Below are 20,928 nucleotides of genomic sequence, written 5' to 3' on the forward strand. Positions count from 1 at the left end.
TATTTTCACAGTCAATCAAATCTGTAAATTTTGTCTTGAGAATTTTAAAATATTGAAAACTTCAAATTAAATCCTCGAATAACGGTAAAGTTTGAGGTTTTGTCGAAATCAACAAAGTGAATATAGGTAAAAAGAATGGCAGATCAAAATGAATAAGAAACTTTCGCAATGTAAAATAAACGACGTTTTTTTTTTACGAAAAAACAAAGAACGATTCGAAATGCAATATACTTTTCACAATCGCACGGAAGAATTAGTTTTGTATGACACGTCAGTTAGACGACAGGTCCGTTAGAAACGCCAACTATTGAAATTAATTTGAAGTGGCGATTCCCATACAAAATTTTTAGATTTTTTTAATTTTTTAACTGTTCTTTTAAGTTATCCTTATTTTTTTTTATTTATAAACCATCCCCGTAATCATTGATTAAATACATATGTATTTAATCAATGCCGTAATATAAAAAAATGTTCAAATCGGTCAAGCCGTTTTTGAGTCTTAGCGAGACTAACAGGAACAGTAATTGATTTTTATTTTATAGACGATTAAAAAATGGGGGTTGGTGGTAGAAAGGTAAAAATTTAGGGTTATGTGTATTTTTTGGTGCCAAATCTTAAAAAAATAAAAATAAAAAATAGACAAACATTTTTTAGGGTGGGCCCCTTATCACTTAAAGGTTTAAAAAATAGTTTACAACTTATTGTCAGACCTACCGAATATGCATAAAAAATTTCATACAAATCGGTCAACCCATTTCGGAGAAGTTCGGTTACAAACACTGTGACGCGAGAATTTTATACATAATGCATTATTATTTTAGAACAAATTTCATTACCATAAAAAAGGTTATACTGACTCGACCTTAAAAGATAGACATATGCTGTCGCGGACTTTTCTTTAGATCTTTTAGAGAGGAACAATTTCGTCATACATGATTTTCACGTAACTTTAACCGTTTAAGCAGCGTAAGCAACGGAAGCTGTCAAAGGAGGAATAATTTTCCCGTTTTTCCGAATTTTTCATTGCTACTTCGCTCCTAATTATCGTAGCGTGATGTTATATAGCCTATATGTAGATATGATACATGGACTATCCAACACAAAAAGATTTTTTGAATTTGAACCAGTAGTTTCTGAGATAAGCGTGTTCAAATAAACAAAAGCTTCAGGTTTATTATATAAGTATAGAGTATAGATAACAGTTTGCGGTACAATTCGTTTTATTTGCGAAAATTTGGATGCTCTGAAGAAAATCTAAAGACGGATTCATAAACAACAAACCCAGGAGTATGTTATTGGTGTGGGATGATCAGAAAAATTTTGGTTAGCGTTTTACCATTGAGATTAAAAACGGATACCTACACCAGATAGGCAGATAGACAGACAGACAGACAAACGGAAACGGGAGATAACTTTTTTTTAGTTTTTTCGTACTCTAGGGGTCATGAAGCGTCGAGAAAATATGAAAGTAGCAATTCGTCAGATAGACTCGATTACTAACTTCCTTAGCTTATGCTCGGGACGTAATAATGTGCAATCAACAAAAAATGCCCTCAAGTTGGCTTTGGATGAGTAAGTTGTCTTGTCACTTACAAGGGGAATGAGAAAGAGAGCTAAAAATATAGCGCCTACTTGAGCACAATTTTAGTGTTGCACATTATTGTTCCTTCTATTTTCGTCTACAGTTGTGTCGGACTGAATTAAGTACAATTATTTTTAGTTATCACATTTCAATTATATTACGCTATTACACAGTATTACAGTACATAATAATTTACAATTTACTAAGTCAAGTCAATTTTTCTTTAATATCTGTACCCACCAGCACCACCAGATTGAAGAGGAAGTGAACCAGAACCAGATGGAACACCGTATTGTCCTGCGCCTCCAGCTTGGTTTTGTTGAATAGACTTAAGAATGGCATCAGGAATTGGGGGAGATGTAGGCAAATGATCACCCACGGGTTGAAAACCATTTTCGTCAGCAATGTAGGAGACAGTGATTTTTTGGCCGTCAGGAGCGGTGTAGGTGAAAGATCCAGTTGCAGACTGAGCTTCGTCTTGGGAACCGGGATTTTTCAATTGTCCTTTTTCGTCACCAGCAATGCCATTTCCGGTCTCGTAGGAATAACTGTAGGTACCGTCGCCGTTGTTGTTACTTTCGAGGCGCAGGATTGGAATTTGAGCACCACCAGCACCACCAGCACGACCACCGCCTCCAGCGCCGCCGCCACCAGCACCGCCGCCACCAATCCTAGAACCACCACTTGATGGAGGGAGGTATTTGCTGTTCAGCTGTGCCGTAGCGAAGCCAACGAGGGCGAGGATTACCACAATCTGAAATTATTATTTAAAATTTGTTATTACAGTTATTGTTTACGTGTGTGCAATACTCACTGAATGCATGTTGGAAAATGATATGATTACTTGCTGTATGACTTTGGCTTTTATACCAAAAATCCCACTAGAAGAGATGACACTAACTCAACGTAAAACCAGATTATCTATGCACAGGGCAAGGTTAAATTTAATGTAGTTCGCACATTACTGAAAATAAGTAATCAATACGCATATTTTTGTATTGACCTTAATTTTAAATTTTATTGGAATTTCGTTCTCACATTAATTTGCAAGTGGTTTTTCTAAAACTTTTGGTCGATTTTAAATTCTTCTTCGATTTGGCATTTTTCCTGGTTCTTTCAACGAGGTGTTATAATTAGAAAAACATGTCTAGACTAGTTGGTGCATATTAAAATGCTACACAAATTATATCAACACAAGTTGGTATTTAATTTGTTTCGTATGGTATTTTTTAATGATGTTCGAATTATTTCATCAATTATTTTAATGAGCGTCATCACTAAAAAATTTAAGTCTGCATAAAACACATGTTGCAAAAAACCTTTTCAAGAACATTAAAGAGATGTAAAACGAAATAACAGTTAGGTAATGAGATCAGTAGGTATCCAAATAAATTCAATAAATTGTTTTTGTCGATATATCCACCAGGAAGTAAATTAGCGCTCTGCTAAATATTTTTTTCTGCTACCGATAGCGTAAATGAATCTTATTGCTCCAGTGACACTGATGTAAGCGTAAGTGAAGTAAATAGGGCAACCTCGTTGCTAGCTCCGTAAGTAGGTTACTAAGGGCGTAAGTGTTACTTACGCTGCCAGGACAAAAAAGTAATGAAAGTAGTAGAATGTCAGAGAAATGTCAATAATTTCATTTTACAGCAATAGTTTCTTTTATAATTATTTATTAATATTAACTGTAACACTACACTCAGTAATATTTATTAAAGGATTATTATTTGAAGTTATTTCAAAATTAGTAACTGTCACATTTTCATCAACTGCATGAGCTTCCAACATTTTCTTATATAATTGAGGTAACAAACAGAAGAACTGACACGACGTTAATTTCAGCATTGAATATTCACACCATAAACTGCTAGGAGACTTGCGGGCTTCGGATCTTTCCTTAAAATAACCAAGCATTACGGTTTCATTAACATCTTGAATGTTTCGTGATGTATACCTACCAAATTGAAAATGCGTTGTAAGTTTCAGTATAACGGAATTTCGATTTTTCAGGTAACAGACATGCGCAAGCAATATTGGCAGCTTCTTCTATTGCCTGTAAATGACTTGAATCACTCATTTTTCACTTTGAACAACTACATTTTAGAAAACTTCACTTGTAAACAATTTTTTTTTATCTTGTTGCTACGGAAATGAATACGTTCAATGAGTTCCTGATAATTTCTTAAATATTTTTTAGTTACTAGAATTATTACTTTTTAGTGTTACTGGTGTCGGTAGCAGAAAAAACGTAATACAATACACGCTGCGTAACTCCTTTCTTAAGTCTCGGAGGTTTGCCGGGCCTCGGCGTTGCCTCGGCCCGTCAAATCCACCTCGACAAAAAAAGTTTACTTACGCAGCTTGTAATGTAAATAACTATTAGTTTTTTGTTTTACTTTGCGAGTGTAAGCTAAGGAAGTATTGTAGTAGGATTCATTTGCAGAAGGAATAATCTCATGTTTTGGACGTATTATACCTCCCAAAGTATAAAAAAGTAGATCTTTCGTTTCGGTCCGTCTGCAGGCGATTTTATTGCACAAAGCATCTTTGAAATTATTGAACAGATTACTGTGACATGGTTTGTTCGTCCCAACTAAAAGTTTGATGACGCCATACAAAAATGTTGCTAAATTAAACTTATTTTTAGTCGACAAAATAATATTTCTGCACCTATGGTTTATTAATTCACCATTACTTTTAATCCTACGTATTTAAATTTTTAGAAATTTCGGAATTGTACAACAAAATTTTACTATTTACTTTAAAAACTGCAAAACTATATGATTTTCTTATTGTATTATTTTTCTTTTCTGCATTAAAAACGGAAATACATATTTTTTTCTCTATTGCATTATCACCATTATTAATGTCAAACGTGCTTTTAGTTTTATTTTATTTTAATGTCCTACTTAATTTTGATTCTGTATTATTGGAAATTATCCATTAAGTGGAATATTTGTTCTGTTTTCTGTTGGATATTATTATTACTATCATTTTTAAAATTTATTGTTCTGAAATTATGTGCACGATTTATGGTTGTAATAAATATGGTAGAGCGCTAGTCAGAGTTGAAAAAAATTCTGAAAATTTTATAAAGTAAGTCTCACTTGAAATGTACAAAATATGCTCCTGTATGTATAATATGTATACCTGTTTAATCTTCCCTTATTTTTCAAGTTAAATAAATTGCCCGTCAAAAGTTAGAGATATTGTTGTAAGACATTTTTTTCTAAATTTCGAAATAATTGAATAGCCTTAAACTGAATAAATTTAAATATCCCTGTTAAAAAAAAAAAAATTACGTGCCAAGTTTGGATTACAGAAATCGAATATTCGGATTATGGCATTCACTGTATGAAGTGTTTCGGATTACCGAAATTTTCGGATTATAGGAGGTCCGGGTTAGATATACATTACTGTATTTTATGATTATATGGCATTATTATTGAAATTTAAAAGAACTTCATTTAAAAATTATTTTTGTAAAACAAACTAATTTGTATTGACTTGAACAACGTTTACTTGTTTTCATTTTACTTGTTTTCCTTTATAATAAAGCTCAAGTTATTCCATTTTAACAATTTTTTTGATTTTGTATATATCTAGCCTGAAGCAAACACTGTGAAAAAAGTACATTAATAACATAGTTACTATAGAAACACGCCTTGGCCGGTGCGCTGGTAGTATATTATTAATAATATACAAGTTTAATGAGACGTTTTATTGTCGCACGAGTTGTATGCGGCACGATAAGCGAAACGAGGAGTGCTTTGGAGGATGTCGGTATTGTTAAACGAGTATAATAAATTATTTTTTTTACTTTGCCCACGATTTTGGAAAATCTTGTCTTCTTTATAATTTAGGAATTTTTGCATGCGATTTGTACATATGTGGTGATCTTGCCAAACCCAAATAGTACTTTTTTACATTCATGTGAAATCAAATTCAGTGTGAATTCATACCGACACGCGAAAAAAATTGGCCTAAAATTATTTAGGAGCACTTCCTTAGCCCCTGAAGCGCAATCAAATAAATCCAGTATTTTAGACAAGTTATAAAGTTATTCTGAGAATTTAATTTTTTATGATATAGAATAAAATATAGATAAACCACAAGTAAAGAAATATGCAGTGCGTGCATTTTAAGTAAGTTTTTGTTAGTAAAGTTTCGTTAATTTTTTATTAACGATTAATACATCTACATATTTAATAAGTACAGTATAATGCTAAAAACGGCAGCACCTACATCATTCAGAGAATTTTAGGAAAATGAGATAAGCCGTTTTTATTTAATGAAATAAAGTAGGATTTATCATGCAAAATTTTGAGATGGTGTCGCCAAGTTATTGGTGAGTATGATCAGACAAATTTTGGTTAGTGTTTCACCATTAACACAACTCTCTTAAATTACAGTCAAAATTTGACAATAACCAGTGCAGAAGATTATTATCTATTTAATAACATCACCAGGAGAAAATAGACTAGGCGACAAGCATACATACTGTAGGATTTATAAAACTTCGAGAAAACGTGAAATTAGTTATTTATAATCAAATGGATCCATTTATAATAATTCCTCAATTTTCGGCTGGGAAGCTAAAAAATTTTCAGTATCTATGAGTTAAAAGAAAATACTCTAAAAAGTTTAGGCAGTAACTCCCTCACTCTCAAGACCAGACTCCATTCCTATCAGGCACGTAACCAAGGGGGGCCGGGGGGGGGGGGCACAGGCCACCCCAACAAAACCCTGTGCCACCCCTGGTGCCCCCTTAAATTAATTTTAAATTTTAAAAGTAAAGCAAATTCGAAATTTCAGATCAACAGTAAGTTTTAGTTATGAGTAATCATAACAACAAAGTTCTTATCTTGTAATATAACTCTCTGAGGAAAGCGATACTGCTGTGAACAGTTTTGTTGATAACTTTTTTAAGCAATTAGCTGCTACAACTTAATGCCAACTCATTTCTGACAAGATTTTATTAATTTTATATTGACTACTAGCGAAGTTTTTTTAAACTGCTTTTTGAATTATTGGCATATCATAATAAATACTATATGTATTTCTAGTACATATACATACCTATATACAAAAAGGAAGCATTTCCGTACAGTAAAGTCACTAACGCACTAACGTGAATATCTTGATTATTGTACCTTTCAATATTAAAAGTAAATACCCGTGAATTTCAACTATTTGAACCCCATTAAATTTAGATACTGGTTGTGGTCCAAGTAAAATGTTGTTTTATACTAATGAAGACTTTTTTTAAAGGCCCCGTTATTTGAAATTAGTGCCCGGGCTGGGCCCCTCCAAAATAAAAGGCTGCTTACGTGCTTGATTCCTATCATGGTTTCTATTCACCAGATTTCATTCGGCAAAACGGCTATAAACGGATAAATTTTGATTAGTGATTTACCATACTGCCGATAACCTTAAAACTCATTTTGATTTTATTTAAATCTCATTGTCTAGGCCAGAATCTCAACACGAATTCATAAACCACAAGTGCAGGGGTATGTTATTTTATAAAATTTAAATAAGATTTATTACTATTATAATATTTGAAGATACCATCATCAAATTGTTGATACGGATGATTAGACAAATTTTGGTTAGCATTTTATCATCTACCTACATCTAAGATATTCTCTTTGCCACTTTATATTGAAACACCACCTGTTGATTTTGTTTAAAATTTAGCAGTTGGTAACAGCTTTCGGTATTGTGAACGGTTTTTAGTTAGAAAAATGTTTGAATATGAACGTTGCCAAATTTACGATCAACAAGTGGCGTTTCAATATAAATATGTAGAAAGACTATATTTCTAAAATTTGACAATAAGCGTTCCTGCACTTTCGGACATTATCTACCTAATAAAAGTCGGCACAGACAACAGACAGACAGACAGACAGACCAACGGATGGACGGACGGACGGACGGACAGATATGAACCCTATTATTTACTATAATTACTTCCACACCTTTTGAATTATGGAAAGTTATTCTTGAGGCAATCAAGGAATTTCAAAGAAATCTGTCGTCAAGCGTATGATAAATTTAGTTTGTGGTTTAGTAAAATGATCGTAGCTATCGAAATAAAACGAATTAGGCCTGACTCATCTAGAACCAGTGTTAGGACTGAAGAACGAGTGTTACGACTGAAGAACCAGTGTTACGACTGACATACACATCATTTTTTAGCTGACAGGTACGGTGGGACTGCGTAAATTAAATATTGGCTAAAGATATAGTTTGTTTACGACTGTGACTTCACAAGTTCCAACAGATCATAAAGTTCAACAGTAACAAGCAAGCACATTGTAGACAGACAGTTAGATGGGCGACGGGTCGTATTGAAATAATATGTTTTTGCCATTCTTAGAACAGAAGAAGGTCTTGGCCAGGAAAGTGGATTTAGTGTCCCCATGTAAAAATTACCGCAAATTAAGTAGCGATTAAATAATAAAATAAATATTTTTTTTTATTTTTAAACGTCATATAACTGACACTTATATGACGCTCTTACCGGAGTTTAAGTGTCATTTCTATGACACCGTGTTTGAGCGGCGTATAAGTACTACTTATACTCCGCCGGCGTATAAATAAAACATTTATACTCCGCCGGAGTATAAATATGTGAAAATCATAGTGGTTGTCAACCATAGTAACCATGGTAAGTGAAATCAAGGCAATTCCTTAATGAAACAAGAAGATAGGAAATAATCATTTCAAAAGAAGATTAATCGTTTGAAAATAAAATATTGTATTTCATTCGGAGTTTAAGTGACTTCATGTGACTCGTATGGACTTAATTCGCCTCGCTATCGCTCGGTGTTTAATCGTCCATACTCGACACATACAGTATCACTTAAACTCCTAATAAAATAAATATCTATTTTTCGAGAAATCTGGATCACTGTCAGCACATACTGACAAAAACTAATTCGTTAACAGTATGCGTTAAATTTAGGGCAGTAGTATCATCTAAAGCATCATATAATCATCTTATTCTCGGCGGCAAGGTAGTACCTATGCAAAATGTACCAAAGAACGTCATAACGCGGTACCATTGTCATTGTGCTCCCAGAAACAACGGAATATGATAAGACTGAGCATAGTTTTTTTTTTATTTTACCGATTATAGAGCCCCTGCCGTTTTTTCCGAAACTTAGAGTGTGCTGTTGTCAAAATGTAGGTGAATTTCTCCCTTGATACAAAAAAACTACAAGTACGACATTGGGACCAATGAATCAAAATGCTCACATAGCAAACATTAAAGAAATGTAATTATACTTAATTTTGACTGACATGTTATTAGAAATATTTGTTAGATTTCCCGTTTCAACTCATCTATTTATCTGTTGGAAAAACTACTGAACATGTAGTCTACAAAACTGTCCTTCCGGTAGTGAACCTATTACATAAATTTACGTACCTCTTACATTTATTATATCACGGATATCGATTATTTAAAAAATAATTTTTTCAAAGGTTAAATGTTTTAATTTTAATATGATTAAATGACAAAAAACTGCAATGCCTGGAAAAAAAGCGGTACATATTGCGGTCAAATCCTGCAATAATTGATGATGGTTGGAATTACAGCACTTTAAATATGTAACCCTTGTAATGTGTGAAACCTCCACGTAAAGATACACATTCTGTTACATGTCGTGGTTATCGAGCTTGCTAGGTGGGCGATTTTTTCATATAGTCTAAGAGCTAGCGACCGATTTATTTTATACATTTCATTACTCATAAAAATCGGTGGATTAATAAGTCTTGTATAGCTACAGAATAACGAGTACCGATTCTGGCAACTCATACTGTTGCCGGTTGCCAGAATGGGCATTTCTTATTCTATGGGTATACAAAACTTCTGTCAGTGATTTTCATGGAGACTGAAATATATAAAGTAAATCTGTCGGTAGGTTTTAGACTCTTAATAACGTACACTAACCTTGTCCCCTTGAGCAACTTGCTTAAAGTGAGCTCCGGTCTGCGGATGATTGGGCAAATGTGTGATTCTTCGTCTCGACACATCTCACATGTTAGATTGGGGCTCGTGGAAGAGAGGACAGCTACCTCTATCTTTGTTAAACCTACCAAGGAGGCCTGAGCTATGCCTGAGCGAGGTTAAATTGCTGGAATAAAGCATCTTTGTTCTGCTGTATATATGGATTGTCCAGCATTTTGGTTCTTCCTGAACGTAATCCTCTGCCTGATCTGAAAATATACCGATCTAAGCTAAATAATAATAATTAATTAGCCTCTTCTCAAATGGGTGTCTTTGCTGAAACTGTGTTTGTTGTCTTACTGAGGGCATGACCACAGTTACAACACCGTTTTGTCGTTTGCACAGACGTACAATTTATATAAGCCACACAGACGTGACCCTAACAATATTCAAAACAAGTATGCAGAAAGCTCTTTTTGTATACACCAACATAACTTTTCGTCAAAAAAACGCACTTTTTCTACATTTAATTGGTGGATGAAGTCTTGTCCTGCAATTGATACCGGCCAAAAAAAGCAAACCCTATTTCTCAAGGGATAAAAAAAGTTTCAAATTTATATGAACTAACAGAGCTGACATTTGAAGATGAGTATTTGTTGCGAAGAAAAAATACTGACAGGAGCTTTACACCCCTCCAAATCGTTAATTGAATACTAAAAAAGCTGTATATAGGGTTATTCAGCTAGGATGACCCACCTAAGAGTTTCATAGTGGCAATTCAAAATACCGATTACAGTTGTTTTTTAATTTCAACTATATTTCAAATATTTTATTTCTTATTTGGTTCCGAGTGCGTGACTCTGCGTTGGTAGAAATGTCAGTGTGAAGTTGTTGTCGTTTTGACAGTAATTAAAAAGTGCCGATGCATTTTTACAATCATTTAAACCGGGTAAAATATCTAAATTTATTGCAAAATTTGTTGGAGCCTCAACTGAAAGATTTGCCATTTGCTCTGTAGAGAGGATTCTTGATTCTGGATTTCTAATTTTATGGGGGCTGGCCGTAGCCAGCCGGCACTTAGGGCTTGCCTTTGGGCCCATTGTGCCTTCCCCAAATACATATCCTCTCCTCTACTCGTCAAGCCACCCAACTGCTTGAATGTACTTGAGTAATGGAGAGGGTGGGAACTCCCTGATTTTTGCAATACTAGGCTAGATATCCCCTAGTATGAATTTCCTATAGGAGGCTAGCGCTGGACATTCACGAAGAATGTGCTCAGCTGTTTCCTCTTCTTCATTGCATCCATGACAGATAGGGTTTGTTACCACTCCTATTGTATGTAGATGTTTGTTAAACTGGTAATGTTCCGTAAGGAATCCTACCAGTTTACGCAGTTTGTCCCTTGAAAATGAGGGATAAAATTTCGTCAACTTACTGCTTTACGAGTTCGTTCGAGAGGGCGACCGAAGGTGTGGTTGCCAGTTCGGTTTCCCAGAAGGGCATGCGCGCGGCTCGCTTCGCCATCTCATCTGCCCTCTCGTTTCCTTCGTTACCACTGTGTCCTTTGATCCAACAAAGTTCTACACTATTCCTCTGCGTTACATACCTTAGCGTTTGCCTGTACTCCCAAACCAGCCCGGATCGAATCATGCAGTTGTTCAGGGCTAGTAGTGCAGACTTGCTGTCAGTAAGTATGCGTATTGATTTGTTGCCAATTTCACGTTCAGCAACGATTCTATCTCCCAGCATTATTCCCATCAGTTCTGTTTCTAAGACAGACGTGTGAGTGCCGAGAGGTACGCTGATTTGCGCATTCAGTTGTTCGGAGTAAATGTCCGCTCCTGAACCACTATCTGTTTTGGCACAATCCAGCCTTAACAAGGGTGTTCTGTTGAAAGTCTCCGTCAAGATACGAGTGTGCTTCGTTATGCGGTCTTTTTTGTTCCATACTTCCACCTACTCAGGGTGGGGTTCACGTCGTGCTTTTGTGGGGCTAATCTTTTGAAGGTCGTTTTATCGAACGCTATTTCAATATCCAAAAACATTCCTAAGGTGGAAAGTTTGTTCTCCAACGCCCATTCTATACTGTTTATAACTGTGTGTAAGGCCGTATCCGTGGATCTTCCTTGCATGTAGGCGTGTTGGTTCGGATGTAGAGGTTGTTTGCTTAAAGCGGTCTCCCGAATCTCTTTTTCGCTTAGTTTTTTTAACGTTTTCAACAAGAATGATGTTAAGTTAATTTGTCTATAGGTTTTAGCCAAGGTGTAATCTTGTCGTCCTGGTTTAGGTATAAAGATAACCTTTACTTTTCGCCATGCATTCGGTATGTGGTTTCAGCCACACACGTCCGAAGCATTGGCAATAAGATAGGGCGTAGTCTGCTCATTCCCCTCTACAGGAGGACGGGATAGATACATCCACTCCCGGAGATTTATATGGGGAAAAGCTGTCAACTACCTTTGCCGCGAGCGCCCAGTCCTGCCGGGAAGGTTGGGAACCGGTCTTTCTACAGATTTTTGGTTCTAATCATAAAATCGTTAGAAGATACCTGAACCAACAATTTAATGAGATTAGGACAAGGCGGAGTTCTACTCATTCTTGGCCTGCTCGAAGTCCGGATCTCACACCACGAGACTATTTTTTTATGGCGAGCTGTTGAAGAAACACTACCAAACATCTTTTAATTATATTAATTAGTTCAGTTTTGTTTATAAGTTTCTTTCAAACTGAATAACCTGTATATATTCATTTCTTACAGTTACAAATAACGTTGAAGTTTATTTGAAGGCAACCTTGGATTGAAATTAATTTTAAAATATATGTTGAAATCCAGCAACAATAACTGTAATCGGTATTTTGGGTTGTCAAACTAAAAGACTCAGGTGGGTCATTTTAACTGAACAACCCTGTATATATTTTTGATATTTGTGTTATTTTAGCAGTGCTTAAATGTAACATAGTTAATAGTAAATTGATCAATACGTTTAAATGTCGAACAAAAGCGGATTGAAAAAAAAATCTTTGTAAATTTGGGGTTGCTTATCCCGGCCAATATGAGGTGCCAGAATGGGCATTCCTTATTCTTAAAGTAACGTCCAGTGATTTTAATGGGTACTGAAATTTATAAAGTAAATCGGTCGTTAGCTCTTAGACCATTACTTTGTTCTACGAATTTCATGGAATTAAACTGGTCGTTTTTGCAATAGTAATGAAAAAATATCTGGGATTGAGCTTGCATCTTTCAGTAGTAAACTCTCTGCCTCTGCCTCTAAATACGATTATCATTTACAGGGTTGGTAGGATGGTACCTCGTTATAGAACAATTATTATGCTTGTATAACGGTGGAATATTAAAACCCTAACAAAAAAATGAACTTTAACAGACGATCTCCTATTGTTAAATCATTCTTAACGTACCACCAGAATTAAAAAACGAAATAAATAAAAATAAATAAACAGAAAACTTAGCTTCCTTTTTATATCAAAAAAGCGTAAATTTCCAAATTACTTTTAGGCGTGTTTTATTTTGTCTGTAGTTCTAAAGACAAATACCAAATTGAATTGTCTAGTACAATGATTAAATATAACTTAGAAGTATAAATAATAGGAATAATGTTTTTATTGATATTAGAGCTTCACAAAAACTCTAAGTATTTGCTTCAAAACAGTATATGTTGTTTTTGATTCGTACTGTTTCGTTGGAAACCTTCTATACTAAGTTATACTTGCTCGAATAAGAACAAAAATAATGTCTGTTGGATGCATAACAATGGATAAATGATATATTGACCAACAAAATTAATTGAATGTAGCCATAATATGTATATGTATTAAGAAGTTGTATCTACTTGCGTCTTACCATTTTTATTTTTCCAAGTGTTCACAAACATTTCGTCACATGGATGTTGTATGCTAATACTACGATGTCAACAAAAGTTTCGATATCCAACCACTTATGGCATTTTTCATTCATTAGCTTCAATGAGAAATACTTAGTATTGTGATACCTGTTTTCTATTCTTTCACTTTTCACAACTAATTAAATGACAATAATCTCTGACTTCGGATTCAAAAATAAATTGTTGTTGTGAATATATGAGACTCAAATAATATTTCATTTCTTTGGATAATTAATTTATTTAATCACTACAGTCACTGTATTTACACTGAGTTTTTATCATAATAATAATAATTAAGCATAGCAAGCAAGAAATTTATAAATATGCATAAAACAGAAATGCTTAATATCTATAACCTTGATAAAATCCGGGAACACCGTAACTACTTTGTGGACGATATTGCCCATCATCTCCACGATAACCTCCTCGAGCCTCTTCTGCACGATTAAATTCTAGAGACCTTAAAATAGCATCTGGAATAGGCGGCGGTGTTGGAAGATGGGCACCTTGAGGATGAAAACCATTTTCATCCGCGGTATAAGAAAGTGCAATCTGTTGACCATTAGGAGCAGTATAGGAAAACGATCCTTGCGCCACTTGAGCTTCACTTTGTGAACCAACGTTTTTCAAGAACCCTTGTTCTTGTGCCGAAATTCCATTCGCTGTGGCATAGACATAGTTATAAGTACCATCTCCATTATTATTATTGTCAAATCGCACTATTTGTATATGTGGTTGACCAAATCCAGAAAAGCTGCTGCCACTACCAAAAGGTCGAGAAAAAGGGGGTAAGTATGGCGTATCCAGCCGGGCAGAAGCAGCTATGGCGAATATCCCAAATGAGAAAATTAACTGAAAATTGACAAGTGTAACAAACTGTGCAGATAATTTGAGTGATTGCTTGCTTACCTGAAACATTTTTGAAGGTTGAACTGAATTGCTGGGAAGAAGTGATATCTAAAAAACTCTAAACTTACCTTTTATATATAAAATGCCCCACTATTAAAGATGAGTTTGAGTTGTTGGATTACAAAAGAGGATGAATTTCAGAGCAAGGTCATTTTAGACAAAATACCGATTTGATTGTTATAGTCGGAAATAGTTTAGTCAATGAACTTGCAGGCTCGCGAGAAAAGTACAGGTGACGCCCATCTTCGTTATTATTGCAATAATAGTGGTTATTACAGTTGCGGATGTCGTTTTTCAGGCTGTTGTTAATTTTTACGGCATTGTAGGATTTTTATTTTTTAATAATTTAAATGGTTAATTGGCTACGCATTATTTTTAATGAAAGTTGTTATGTTAATTGTAAAGAATATCTGTTTCTTCATTTAACATGTAACATTTAAACTCAACATAAAAGCTATTAGCTTAACTGAGACATATCGTATGTCCTGTATCAGGTAACACATAGGTATTTGTGTATTAAAGCACTACCATTCAAATTCATATATATTAAAATAATAATAGTTATCTGCTATAATTATGACAGGCTTAACATTTATTAAGAATAATTAGTCTATAGTTGTTTAAACAGAACTTACCTCCCCCCTTAAGTATAGTTAGTCAAACAAGCCTAGTTTCTTAGATAAAGTACAAATTATATTCTAATTGTATTGTTTTTATTTGCAAATTAAAATAAAAATAAATGCGGATTGTTAAAAACTACAAGTAAAAGAGCATGCTATGTGTATTGTGCAAGTGAGATTTTCCTAGTTCAAATTTCATGACCTCATCAACATTTTAATGTGGATAAATATGCTCGTATATCAATTTGAATAAGTATACTAATAATGGAACTGTATTTGACAAAATTAAAATGAACCGTTTTCCAATTTTAATAATTAAATATTTTTAAATGTGATTAATGAAATTGTATTATCTTGTACAAACAATTCCAAAAAATTGAAGTCTGTGAAGAACTTACATGTCGTCATGAAGTTTTTAGAAAGGAAGAACAAATAAATTTAAATTATCGATTTATCAAGTCCACGATAACCCTAAGGCGGTACAAAATTTCAGAGCAATCACCTTTATACAAACTTCTATAAACAATGTTAAAAATATGACGGATTAACAAATCATGGGTATAGAAGATATTGTACTAGCAATGTAGGTAGGACTTATTTGATAAAATTTTGAGATGACGTCATGAAATTTTTGATGGAAATGAATAGATAAAGTTGGGTTAGCATTTTATCATCCACACGATATCCTTAAAACCTGTTCGGTACCAGAGAGCCGGAAACAAAACATCTACTTTTTCATATTTTAAGAGTATGAACTGTATAGAAAACGAACAATTAATCACTCGTCACTTGGATCCTGGCTAACACTTCCTTAGTTTAAGCTGGGGACACAATTAAAGGATGAAAAATTGAAAAACAAAATTTTTGTGAACACGCTGACGTTGATAATTTGTTGCAAAATGTATTCACTGAAAGGATTTTCGTTCATATCGTATTCATTTGTTAAATCTTTAGAAAACAAATTGCAAAATTGGAAGAAAATTTAAATTTGCAAAAACTGCCAATGATGAGACAATGACTTAGCTAAACTATTGTTACGAAATAAACCTTTACGCCGCCCCGGACAACGCCTATGAGTTTTCTCGAGGGCTTTCTAGTATATGCAACGATGGGTGATTCATCATCGGTGACGGCGGCCAGGCCTGGAGCGGGTTGCTAGAAGTCTTGATGGCGGGCTCCAGAAAAACCTCGAAGCGGCGTTCGCGAACTCTCCAGAGGAACACAAGACAGAAGATAGAAATAGAAGCCACCTTCGTGAGCAAGTCAGTCGAGTGCAGTAAATAAAAGGATTATTAGAGCCGGAATTATTCTGTACATAATCACCATATACATAGACGTGTAGTTTTGTATTACTGTGAAATAAATTGTTGAGTTTTACCCACGCCGATTTTAAGATACCCGATCAACGTAACATTATGTAATTTTTTGCAAATTTGGCTTCTTCTGTTCTTTCTTGTATTAAAAAATTAAAAATCTTCTGAGCATTAAAAGTAAATTTTTTTTTAGATGTATAATTGAGCATGTTTCCCATGTAAAAGAGGGTATTTTGTGATAAAATAATGAAATCATTAACGATGAGAGGTAAATAGAAGAAGAATAAAAATAATATAGAGAAGAAATCAGAGAGCTCAGAGCAGCAAATAAAAAAATGTGAAGCAAGAAAATAGGGCTTTACAACAAAGAACTGAAATAATGGAGACAAAGATGGATAAAAAATGAGAAAGAAAGAAGTCGTAACAAAGTAGTTATCCAGGGGAACTATAATTATAAGCTTAAAAATTATACATTTAAAGATCAAACTCTCTGTGAAAACGCAAGTAAATTGGCAGACAACGATGGCATGAACCCAGAGGAAGAGAAACACAGGGAAAATAAGGAAAAAGCAAAGAGGTAGGGGGTGTGGGGTAAATTTGTTGAAATAGTTAAGATTTTCCAAAAAGTAATAATAGATGGACAGGCCTGTGTGGGGAATAAAAGTCTCAAAGAATTTTAAGGAAATAAAAAAGAAAATATTGAACACTAAAAGCTAATAAAATAATCAAAAAGAAAGGGATGAAAAACCGGGAAAATACCCAAAGGATAAATTTGGGCACATGGAATGTAAGGGGTATTTAAGAAACTGGTTAGCTAAAAAGACTAATAACAGAAATAAGAAGATACAAGTTAGATAAATTATCTCATTACAAGAAACGAAGCAACTAGACTGAAATTATAGAAGTAGGAGGCATAACATTTTATAAAAGTCGAGTAGATTACAAGACAGGCTTCATAGGACAAAAAAGGAATATTAGTATTGTTACGAAATACACCCTTACGCCGCCCCGGTACGACGCCTATGACCGTCGAGAACTCTCTGGTCTTACCCCGATGATGATTCATCCTCAACGCGACGGAGCGACGGAGCGCTAAATAAACTCCTGGAAACGTAGTCGCGAATGGGAGTCCCGGAGAAGTCTAGAAGCGCTGCCGTAAGGTTTTGAGGAAGACCGTGTGATGTTTAAATAGAGTCCACCTTTGGGGAACGGATTTTTCACCTAGTGGAGTCAAGAGCATCCAGTGAAATTCGCCGGAATAATTTTTGTAAATAATCGCTGCAATAGCTAGTCGTGTAAATTCGAGTTATTAAGAAATAAATTGGTGACTTTTACTCACGCAAATTTTATTCGCCCGCTCTGCGTAGTAGTATTATAAACGTGACGCACTAATAGAGAAAAGTTTCATTCAAATCTACACCAAGAAAAACCACAGAATAATACATGCAGAAAGTTAGAGAAGGTGTAATAATGATTGCAAAAAGGGCGATTTTAACGAAAATAGCAAAGCAAATAATTCTATCAAGAAGTTAAAAAAATAGAAAAAGTGGATCAAAACCAATGGGCATTAATAAGGCAGCAAGACTAATTAGCGAAAAAGGAAAAATAATAGAAAGATGGAGGAGTTACTTCAAGGAATTATCAAAGCAAGAGGAAGAAGAACAACAACATTTTAAATGAACAAGAAGTGAAACCACCGACAATAAAAGAAATAGGAAACAAAATTAGAAATTTGAAGAATAATAAAATCCGGGGGCAATTGGAATAACAGCGGAGATGCTGAAACAAGTGGCGATCAATTACAAAGTTGGATAAAAAAAAAATGGGAAATAAAAAAAATGCCTGAAAACTGGACCATGTCCTTAAAAAAAATGGTCGAAGGTTATTTCGACAGAACTTCCCTTGTCTATAAAGTACAGTCGAACATGTACGGCTTCTTCGAAAAGTTACAAAATTTGATTTTGAAAATTTAATTTTTTAATAATAAACTGTACCTCTTTCAAGTGATTTCTTCCCTAAGAAAATTTTGTGATGTCATCAACATTCTGTCAACGACACCTTAATAATTATTTAATTATATATAATTATAATAATAATTTGAATAGGTGGAGTATAATATGTATAATAATCACAGTATTGTGTACATATATTTTCGGTAAAATAGGGTGAGTCGTTCTTGATTTCATAAAAAAAATCAATTTCCTAATTCATTAATTGTTTTGTGTCTCCCTAACAAGTAAAATTAAATCCATTAATCACAAGTAAAGAGTCATAATATTTTGCGTATTTTAGATAGGATTTATTTATCAAAATTTTGGGATGACGTCATCAATTTTTTTGAAAGAGGGTAAACGGATAAATTTTGATTACAGATTCACCATGCTTACGACAAACGCAACGTGTTTGCAGATTTTAGAATATTTGGTTTTGCCATTTCAAAGATAAATTGTAAAATGTGTTATAAAATTGTGATTTCTTTCCAAAAATTTGCGTTTCAAAGTTAATTTGAAAAATGTTGTTAATCACTTCTGATGTTTTTGGAAAAATATCACTGAGAAAATCTGGATGTCTAGAGTAACAACTCAACACAGATTCACAAACCACAAGTGCAGGAGTATCTTATTTTCTTAAATTTAAATAATATTTGCTGTTGTAAATTTGGGAGATGATGTCATCTCATTGTTGGTGGGAATGATTAGACAATTTTTGGTTAGCGCTTTATCACCTACACATTTCTAACATTCATCTAAAATTTGACAACAATCGATTCAGTAGTTTCGGAGATTATCTTTCTAATAAAATTAACGCAGACGACAGACAAACGGAAACGGGAGACCTACTTCTTCGCACTCTATGGGTCATCAAACGCCGAGAAGACCTGAAGGCAGCGATTTATCGAATGGGCTCTATTACAATACTTCCTTCTTAGCTTACATTCAGGAGGAAAAAGGCGATGCGTTAGAATGCGTTAACTACAGGGAAATAGCGTTATTGAAAACATGTTACAAAGTGGTGGCGCAATGTTTGAGAAGTAGATTAAATGAACAAGAAGAAAGAAAATCGGGTGAGTATCAAGCGAGATTTAGATACAACAGATCTGTAACTGACTAAGTCTTTGCTTTAAAAGAGATATAAACTAGCTGCTGTGAGTACAAGAACATTCAATAGGTGCTGTTTGCGGACTTCAAACAAGCATATGACAGGATTAGCAGAAAGCAGATGTACCAAGAAATGAAAAATTTGCAATTAGCTCGAAAACTGATGAAGTGATCAACCTCATAAAAATGATCGTAGAGAAAATCACAAATAAAGTAATGTGAAAAGTACAGAAATCAACCGAATTTTAGAAAGAACAAGGTCTCACGTAATTACATCCATTATCAAAAATGTTGTTAGAATAAACAAACAAAAAACGGCATATTATATGATAATGGGAGATACCGAAGTGACACGGATACAAAACTGTAGTAGTATAAATACAGGAGTACCTATAAATTAGAAAGGATAAAGGAATTTACATATTTAGAGGTCAAAATTGAAGAAAACAGAAAAAGGAGACTAAAAAATAAAATCACGAATAGTAAATGGGAGTAAAAAGTACGGAAGTAGATCTTTCATGAGATCTAAGTTCGTTTCAGGAAAAGAAGAGTAATACGAGCCACAGTAACATACGCGAGAAATATGGATTTTAAATAAAACGGGAGAAGAAAGAATAGAACGCTATGAGAAGAAAATTTAAGGGCCATGTATGGACAAACTAATACCTACCGGACATGGCTGGATGAGAAGTAGAAACCAAGAACTTGGAAATAGTGAACCTAAAATAACAGCATAAATAAGACCACAGAGAATTTAATACTTAGGACACATGAAGCGACTAGAGAGAGATAGAATACCGAGAGGGAAGAAAAATAATTGGTAGAAGTTTATGTGGATAGATCTTTCCTCGCTCCTAGAGTACAGTGGAACAAATACAGGTTCGAAAAATTATAAAATTTAACTTTGAGAATTTTTTTTGATGATGATCCTATGAGTTAAAATTAATATATGAATGGATTGTTAAAGTACAAGTAAAAAAGTGTCGTATCTTTCTAGTGAGTTTTCCACATAAAAAATTGTTGATGACGTCATCAACATTTTAGCAAGGACACGTATATCAATTTGAACAGGTGCAGTGTATACTATTACATGTCACAGTACTCCATGGGATGGGTAGTAAAACATGTCGCTTCATTCATTAATTTTTTTATTTACGTTGTATAAGCAATTCAGAAACCACAAATGTAGATTTTCAGTCGTGTTTAAATTTATTCGGTAAAATTTTGAGATGACGTCATCAAGTTTTTTGTAAGGGGATAAATGGATACATTTTTATTAACAATTTACTATGCTTGCGGTCACATAAAACGTTTGCAAGATTTTGGAGTATCGGGGATTTCGAAGTTAAATTGCAATATATTATTACACGATTTTGATTTGTTTTTTCAAAAGTCTAGCGTAATAATAAGTAAGTGAGTAATAAAGAATAAGTCAAGATGGATTCATAAATTACACATGCAGGAGTATGATGTTTTATGAAATTTATGTAGTATTTATCCGGCAAAATTGTAAGATGACGTCATCAATTTTTAGGAGGGTTGTAAAT

At 34.1% G+C, this 20,928-nt stretch overlaps 2 protein-coding genes across 2 annotated transcripts; both read right to left on the reverse strand.

Moving 5' to 3' along the window:
* Positions 1–1,805: 1,805 nt before the first annotated feature.
* On the reverse strand, positions 1,806–2,426 carry LOC135135226 (pupal cuticle protein 20-like). The gene is made up of 2 exons (XM_064064247.1): positions 2,397–2,426; positions 1,806–2,336 (listed from the first exon to the last, which is right to left on the reverse strand). Exons 1-2 carry the CDS (start codon positions 2,403–2,405, stop codon positions 1,806–1,808), a joined length of 540 nt encoding a protein of 179 aa, XP_063920317.1. The 5' UTR covers positions 2,406–2,426.
* Positions 2,427–13,761: 11,335 nt separating this feature from the next.
* On the reverse strand, positions 13,762–14,435 carry LOC135135192 (endocuticle structural glycoprotein SgAbd-2-like). Its single transcript, XM_064064196.1, has 2 exons — positions 14,351–14,435; positions 13,762–14,293 (listed from the first exon to the last, which is right to left on the reverse strand). Exons 1-2 carry the CDS (start codon positions 14,357–14,359, stop codon positions 13,784–13,786), a joined length of 519 nt encoding a protein of 172 aa, XP_063920266.1. The 5' UTR covers positions 14,360–14,435; the 3' UTR covers positions 13,762–13,783.
* Positions 14,436–20,928: the final 6,493 nt, after the last annotated feature.

Source organism: Zophobas morio, unplaced genomic scaffold, assembly GCF_036711695.1.
Source record: "Zophobas morio isolate AGI-343-1 ecotype UQ-CSIRO unplaced genomic scaffold, CSIRO_AGI_Zmor_V1 ptg000024l, whole genome shotgun sequence".
Lineage (NCBI taxonomy): Eukaryota > Metazoa > Arthropoda > Insecta > Coleoptera > Tenebrionidae > Zophobas > Zophobas morio.